The 8,074-nt window shown below is 43.2% G+C and overlaps 1 protein-coding gene across 1 annotated transcript; it reads right to left on the bottom strand.

Annotated features, from left to right (window-relative positions):
• Positions 1 to 4,446: 4,446 nt before the first annotated feature.
• On the bottom strand, positions 4,447 to 4,932 carry LOC137626293 (uncharacterized). Its single transcript, XM_068357392.1, has one exon. It carries the CDS (start codon positions 4,930 to 4,932, stop codon positions 4,447 to 4,449), a length of 486 nt encoding a protein of 161 aa, XP_068213493.1.
• Positions 4,933 to 8,074: the final 3,142 nt, after the last annotated feature.

Here is an 8,074-nt window from a genome sequence, read left to right as displayed (position 1 = left end):
ATAGTTTTAACAATATTTATAGAAATAATAGTGATTATTTAGAGATGTTAGGCTCATGTGCATACAAATTATTACCTTACAAGGTATTGAATGATAAGTTCTTGTTAGGCAAAGTTACAATTTTTTTATTACATGATTTTAATTTTTTTTTCTTGCAGTTTCCTGGCCATATTATTTATGGGCATCGCAACGCTGCATTGGAGACTCAGGATCATACACCATGGGTTGCCCCTAATGACGCTGAAGGAAGTGATGTCAACGTGAGCCCTTTGGATGTCGACAGTAATGATGACGACCCTACGTACGTTCCTGACGAAGGCCTTACTTAGGAGGATGCCTTTGACCCTCCCAACGCTAGAGGTTAGTATGAGACATCCTTTGAGAGAGAGAGAGAGAGAGAGAGAGAGAGAGAGAGAGAGAGACAGTGAGAGAGAGAGAGAGAGAGAGAGGTATTTGTTTAATTTTCTTTTTTAAAAGTCTCGTTGTTACAATAGTTGCTGTTTAAATTTATTTTCATTGTGTTGCTCTTTAAATTTTTGTAAACAATGGGTATTTTAAAAACTTATTTGTGTACTTGCATACTCACTGACATACATATGCACACACATGCATACTCACTGATATACAGATGCACACATATGCATACTCACTGACATACACATGCATAGTCACTGACATACACATGCACACACATGCATGCACGCACACCAGCACACATGATTCATTTACTGTTTCATTAATGTTACTTTATTCTTGTTTCAGCTCGCAGGGTCAATGTTGTTGTCCCTCAGGAGATGCCTGTGGAAGAGGAAGTTGAAGTTGAAGGTGAGGTTAACCCTAAGAGGCCTCGTGTTGTTGAATGGAAGAAGGACGACATTCACATCCAGCCCCTACCGGACTTCATTCATCCACAGCCAGACTTCTTGAGGGAACCTTACGAGGACTTCCGACTGGACATCTCAAATTGGCTGAAAAGTTTCAAGACATCAAACTTCAAGATTACTAGGAATTCTCTTGGCACCAGGGATGTCGCTTTGCCCAAAAGGGGCCAACGGGCAGTTGTGCCAAGTGTAGAGTCACGCCAGGATGCCCCTACCCTACACATGCCAAAGCATGTCACCATGAGGCAGACCTGCAAGTTCTGTTCAACTGCAGGCCACATCCACAGGTCTCGCTGGATGTGTGAGGAGTGCAAGGTGGCCCTTTGCCTCACTGAAACTCGAAATTGTTTTGCTTTATTCCATAAGATTTCTAAGTAATTTTTTTGCTCTTTTTCAACAGATTTTAAAGTAAGTTTTATAATGTTTCTATTCTATCAATTAAGAGTAAGGTTTAATATATTTTTTTGCATTTTCATAGTATTTTTGTATTTTTATAGTATTTTTTGTATTTATGGAATAATGTATTTTCTTGTATTTGTAACGTATTTCTTATTTAATTAAATTGTTAAGCCATATATGTGTTTCTGTTATACATTGGAACTATAAAAAAACTGTCTGTTATACATTGGAACTATAAAAAAACTGTTGGGCGAAACTTCAAAATCTGTGCTGTTATGGTCCAATAGATCCCATATGGGATGAGCGTGGTCCGCGTAAACTCGCCCAAGGTACCCAAATGGGATACTTCATTGCATGCAATTATTTCGGTAATTTGGAAAATTTTTTAAAAGTACAAAAGAATAAAAAGGTCTTGTATTTTCTAATACTACAACATACTAAAAGGAATTTTTAAAGTTTCCCATAAAACCTAGGGTGGACCTTAAAGGGTTAAAATAAGAGAGAATCATATCTCTATGATGGTGTCACAAATGGCTGCTCAAGAACCACTTGCAGGTTGGAGAAAATTTTACCATATTTTTCTGGATACAGCAGTTGCCGGCGGCAGTATGCCGCCGACACTGCCGGCCCCACCGACACTGCCAGCCCCGCCGACGCTGCCGGCCTTGCCGACACTGCCGGCCATGCCGACACTGCCGGCCCCGCCGACACTGCCGGCCCCGCCGACACTGCCGGCCCCGCCGACACTACATCGTCGGCATGTAGGGCCAGTCGGTAAATGCCGGCAGGCAGGTGTCTACCGAGCCTGCCGGCAGCTACCTTAAATAAAATATGAATATAGTGTCAACCTGCCGACATTGTCGGCATGATGGGCTAATCAGCATATGCCAGCAGGCCGGCATCTGCCTGGCCTGCCGACCACTGCTGGCTAAAACACTATGGGTGGCATTGGCCAGCTGCCTACAAGCTACTCAGTTGCCGGCAGGCAGGCCTACTAAACTCATCAACGGCCATCGATCAACGATGTCCGAGGTAAGAGATTACAGCGAACTGTAGCCTAACCAACCCAAATCGTCGGTAGAATTAACTGCAGACTATAGCCCATGATAGAGAGTAGGAGAGAAAGGTAAGGATAGGAGACGGCAAAGAATCAGCTATGTCGTCTACATCCTGAAAGAGTGTACCAGTGGAAGAGGGAAATTAATTCGGGCTTCCACTCAACCATATCCCATCTTAAGGCATATGGAAGGCAGTCCAAGGGAGGACTCTAAGGAACACTCAAAGATATGAGGTTATCTGTCAGTAACCTAACCAGGCACTGACAGAAAAACTCATGCCAGGTCTACAGACGTCCAGAGGAGCCTATGTAGAACCACGGGCATAAGGGTGCTGGATCATTCAACACGAAAGAGATAGCGGGGAAGGGGTGAATAATCCATAAGTAAAGCAATACCCTAGGGCATTACCTAACCTGAAGGATTCTGTCCTCATATAAGCCTCAACTAGGGGAAGTTAATTCCCCAGGTTGGGTTAGGCAATGAGAGAACGTCCGAAAACAAACTCATGAGAACAGAATCTCGTACCAGGGATCAAAACAAGGAAGAAACCTATCCTCCCGTTAAGAACCCCCAATACAGGACTGTCTGCTAGACCATAAAGAGGAAATTGTAAAACAATAACCTCTACAAGATCTAGGGAGGCTAGGCCTCCTGAACAGCAACTAGCCCTACTGGAATACCAACAAGCTACTCAGTTGCCAGTATAAATCCAGGTAGCCACATGCCAAACACAGACTTACTCTGATGTCCCGTCCCCAACTCCAAACTCAATGCTGACAAGCTACTCAGTTGCCAGCTCAGAGAAAAGGAGAGGGAAACGAAACGCCCCATAAAATTTACCCAACCATAGGTTACAGTAAATTAACTGAGGATAGCCTAGGCTAATCAGAGGGAAAGAGAATTACTCTTATATCTCATAGAGATAGTATTGACTTACAGGGGCAATGATATCTATCTTACCCCTAAAGACAATACAAGAGTAATGGGGACATATAAAGTATACTAAAGCACTAAAGCTATTAAGCTAGAGAGCTTAGAGAAAAGTTCTACGTAACTCTGGTATACTATTATGGAAGAAGAAAGGAAATAGTAATATCTTAATTGTATAAAATATTGCCTGAGCTTCAATACAACTTTACCAGGAAAGTTATATCATGCATGAGGTGTGAAAGTGCCTAGGCTAGAAGCCTAGCACTCGTGAAGCTCGCAATTATAGCCAAATTCATGACAACAATGACATAATATAAAAATCCCTAGCTAAAATACTAAATAGCTAAAGTTATTAAAGCATGGATGCCGGGAATATCGTTCTTGCTAACTAAATGAACGAAAGAACGATCATGTCATGACGCCATCCGGCCGGCAACAGCTCTTGTTACGTTAATTACGATATCAATTGAAAAGCAAAACTGGCAAGAGCTTACATTTACACAATTCAAAGATATTACTTAACTTTCCAGAAGCTGATGAAGCTGGGGAATCCATAATAAAGCAGAAAAAGCTTCGAAAATAGCCTAGTGAGATAACACAGGGAATACTGGTCAGCAAAGCTACAACGAAAGAATGGTTTGGTGGCGCCGTGCGGTGGCGGATGGCCGAACTATTTACAGTACATTAGGAGAGTCGAGTAGTTTTACCTCTTTAACGACTCTCTTATTTTCTTGCCACTTTCCCTCTCGAAGTGAAAGGCTATTCGGGGTGTAAATAGCTATGAGATGTGTCAAGATACGTCCTTACGCGATATCCCTTGGAGAAATTTAAGGGATACTCGCTCCAGGAGTTAGAATTCTGGATACCTTCGGTAAATTCTCTGGGATATATCACTGTAGTCACATATAACTTAGGAAGCTACTAATGAAGGAACTTCCATCAGCACAACATGGCCTAAGCCCAAAAATGAAGGTTCCAAAGGAAACAAAAGAAAAAAGAGATGCGTAAAACCCAGAAAATAACAAACAAAAAATAAAAAATGGACTAACGGGGTTGACTAAAATAAAGCGTGGAAAGAATTTCCACACCCTGCCAAGTAAGAGCGAGAGAGAAGAGGGGTCCACTAACAAGAGGTGGAGGGTACGGAAGGAAGGGGCCATTCCCCATCCCTTTCAAATTTACAGCACTTTCTGGAATAAGGCACGAGCTTTATCTCCCGCCGCCCTACGAGGTTGCCCTCGAGCGGACACAGGATCAGGTTTGGGAAGAGGGGTGACATCATCAGAAGAATCGTCATTTAGAGGGTCCTCTGAGGGGGGAACTGGTAACTGGGGTGTCATGAGCGAATCAGGACCACCTTTCTCCAGTTCAGTGATATAGGGACCTGCGACATTTATCTCCAATGGGATAAGACGGTTACTGGGACGCATATATATTCCATGAGGGGTGCGCACCTTCACAGATCTTATATGACCATCTTGACCGGGGTAGGTTTCAAGAATACGGGCCATGGGATAATCTTCCCGATTTACTTCATCTAAAATTAACAAACATAAATCTCCAATTTGAGGAGGTACAGGGTGGATACGATTATTTTTTATGCGACGTTCACGAAGGGAATTGACATAATCCTGGGTCCATCGTTTTAAAGACACTTGCCACATGTTCGTGAGTTTCTGATAACTAGTTGGGAGGCTGTTCCCTTCCATATATGTGGGGTCATTGAGGTCGGTCATAAGGACCTGAGGAGCAAGTGAGAGGGTTCGACCGTAAAGCAGGTGACTCGGAGTCAAGGGGGTATCAGTAACGTCGTTGACATCCAAGTAAACTAAATGTCTATCGTTGAAGACTCATTCGGCTTCTTGTACCAAAGTGACAAATTCATTATAGGTAGGATACAAGTGATACATAGCTTTTCTTAAATTAAGTTTGGTGAAGCCTATTAGCCTTTCATAAAAACCTCCCTGCCAAGGGGCACAGGGAGTGATGAATTTCCAGGTCAGGTTATGGGAAGATTTAAACCCATCAATTACAGGGTGATGCATAAGTTCAGTTAGAAGAGTTTGACCAGCTTGGAAAGTGGAAGCATTATCAGAGACGATACAGTGTGGCATACCAAATCGAGCGGCAAATCTGCGCACTGCTTGCACAAATTCGATGACCGTTAACAAAGTTGTGACTTCTAGAGCTACAGCTCTGGTTGCTGCGCAGGTGAAAAGCAAGATGTAAACAAAATCTACATGTAAATTGTATACCTTAAAAGCTCCAGTGAAATCTAATCCAGTTACTCGGAAGGGCACTCTTGAAATGAGGCAATTGGGATGATACTGGGCTAATGGAGGCATTGGGTATGGGGCCGCTTGCACCTTCCGGCAATGGCTGCAACGGCGCAAAATTTTCTTGATTTGCTGCCGCATTTGGGGAACCCAAAATTGTTTACGTAATTCAACAAGGAGTGTTGAAGTATTACAGTGCAGCAATCGTTCATGCCAATGTCTGACGATAAGTGTCCAAAGGGCACAATGATGTTCCAGCAAAATGGGATCTACATAATCTAATTCCATGGGGGCATTACTGAGACGGGAACTAGCTTTGAGAAGACCTTGGTTATCCAGGTAAGGTTTACGTTGGCCGATGAAAGCTCGTTCGTCCGAATTGAGATGAACGTCTTCACCTTGCACTTGCTTCAGAATGTTAGGATAACTTTGGGCCTGGGAACATTTCAACATGACTGTTAAGGGTGGAAGGTTGAATTTATTGGTTAGATTAGGGCAACGTTGTGACAAGGGTTGTATCCATTGGGGAATTAAATGAAGGAGTGCAGTGTAGCACTTGATCGCGTCGTCAAGGGAGCTGTACTGATCAAACAGTTGTGCTCCCGGGGGATCGAGCCGAATAGGGCATGCACATATCTCCCCGTTAATAGAGAACCTGCTTTGATAGGGGTACACTGAAGGGTTACTGACCCAAGGAGGGCCTTGTAGCCAAAATTTATTCTTAAGAATATGCCTGACAGTGACACCACGCGATGCCAGGTCCGCAGGATTGCTATTAGTGGGGACATGCTTCAGGTTAAGATTACAAGTTAATTTGATGTTGATTATCTCCTCCACACGGTTAAACGACGTAAGGGGAGTTACTTTTAGAATTATGGACCCACTGGAGGGCAGTTGAAGAGTCGGACCAAACAGTGACCAAAGTGTATATGCCAGGGCGCAGTTCTGAAAAGTGTTTGGCTAAACGACAGCCCAGTAAGAGCGCAGTTAACTCAAGTTTGGTAATGGTTAAACTTTCATCCATTTCCAACATGCATTTAGGGGTGACTCGGGCTTTAGCCGTAAGGAAGCGAGAAATGCCTTCCTGGGTGACTATATAAGCAGCTACTCTGAAAGTGAGCTTGGAAGCATCGGCAAAAATGTGCAATGCTGGTTGACTGCCATCATGCGCATTACGAGGGACTTTAATTTGTTCAAGACCTTTGTACCTTTTGATGATATCACTCAGTTCTTGAACTTGCTCAGGGTCAATAGGGGTGTCCCAACCGTTGTCAGTCATCCACAGTTTTTGAATGAAGAGTTTGCCTATAATTGTAACAGGAGAAATAAGACCAATAGGGTCATAAATGGAAGAGAACAAGGACAGGACCTTTCTTTGTGTTGATGTGGGAATGACTTATATCTAATTCAAGGGGTAATTTAACATTCAAGGTATCATTAACAGTATCCCATTCAAGACCGAGGTAATCATGAATGACTCTTTCTGTGAAATTGCCATTAAGAGAGGCATTAGTTGTCCATTTGGCTAACGGCATGTTAGCCTTTGACATGAGTGCCTCAATGAGCGGCCTCTCACTCAGAATGTCTTTGGGGTCGACATAACAGCGTTGAAAGTTATCGATATAGAAACTGGTTTTGAGTGTCGACGCCAATCTACTGGACTGACTGTCCAAATGATGTTGGATAGTTTGGTTGAGCAAGTAGGGGCTCGAGGTGGCGCCAAACAGAACGACTTTAAATCGATATGCGACAATCCTTGTCATTTCTGGATCTCCAAAGAAAAGGAAGCGACAGAAGTCTCTCTGTTCTGGGACAATCTCTATGCGAAGGAATGCCTTGAAAATATCTGCAAAGGGCTTCTCGCGGAACATTAAAATCATCGATTGAATCTTCGATGCAAGATTGGGTCCTGTGTACAGAGAATCGTTCAGAGAAAGTGAATTTGGGTTCGACCTGGATGAAGCGTTTAAGACAATACGTATAGAGGTGGTGGCTGAATTCTTAACTACGGGATGATGCTGTAAATAATGTACTTTTCCATCAACAGGGGTGCCTAAGGGGAAGAGCTCAATAAAAGTTTCTTCAAGATACTCATCCAGAATCTTACGGTAATCAGTAAACAATTGAGGGTTCTTTCATTTTTTGACTGACATGAGTTGGGCAAAGGCTCTAGCATAATTTGAAGCGGGACGCTTATCACTCTTGAAAGGTAGCTGAACAACATACTTTCCAGTTTTGTATTGAGTAGTTCTCTTGAAGAGATCAACTGCTTTCTCTTCAAGATGGCTGAAGGGTTCTTTAGTGATACCAATGGTGTCAAGTTTCCAAAGGTTTTCAAGAGGCGGGTTTATAGTCATAGGCGAGTCAACATCAATTCGGTTAATGGTAATTGTGACTGCGCTGACATCTCTTGGGTCCACATCAGGACGTGACCAATCAGGCAACTCTCCCCATACCACGTAGCCGGCGGGAGTGCTAAACAGGTTTACACCTTGGATATTATGGGTACGCTTGAGGAGCCTGGGAAGAT

The sequence above is a fragment of the Palaemon carinicauda genome, chromosome 1, assembly GCF_036898095.1.
Source record: "Palaemon carinicauda isolate YSFRI2023 chromosome 1, ASM3689809v2, whole genome shotgun sequence".
Taxonomy (NCBI): domain Eukaryota; kingdom Metazoa; phylum Arthropoda; class Malacostraca; order Decapoda; family Palaemonidae; genus Palaemon; species Palaemon carinicauda.
The sequence above is the reverse complement of the archived record's forward strand: the minus strand, read 5'-3'. Positions and strand labels throughout refer to the sequence as shown.

Coding starts and splice junctions, on each gene's coding strand:
- LOC137626293 (XM_068357392.1), bottom strand. CDS start 4,932: ATGTGGCAAGTGTCTTTAAAACGATGGACCCAGGATTATGTCAATTCC.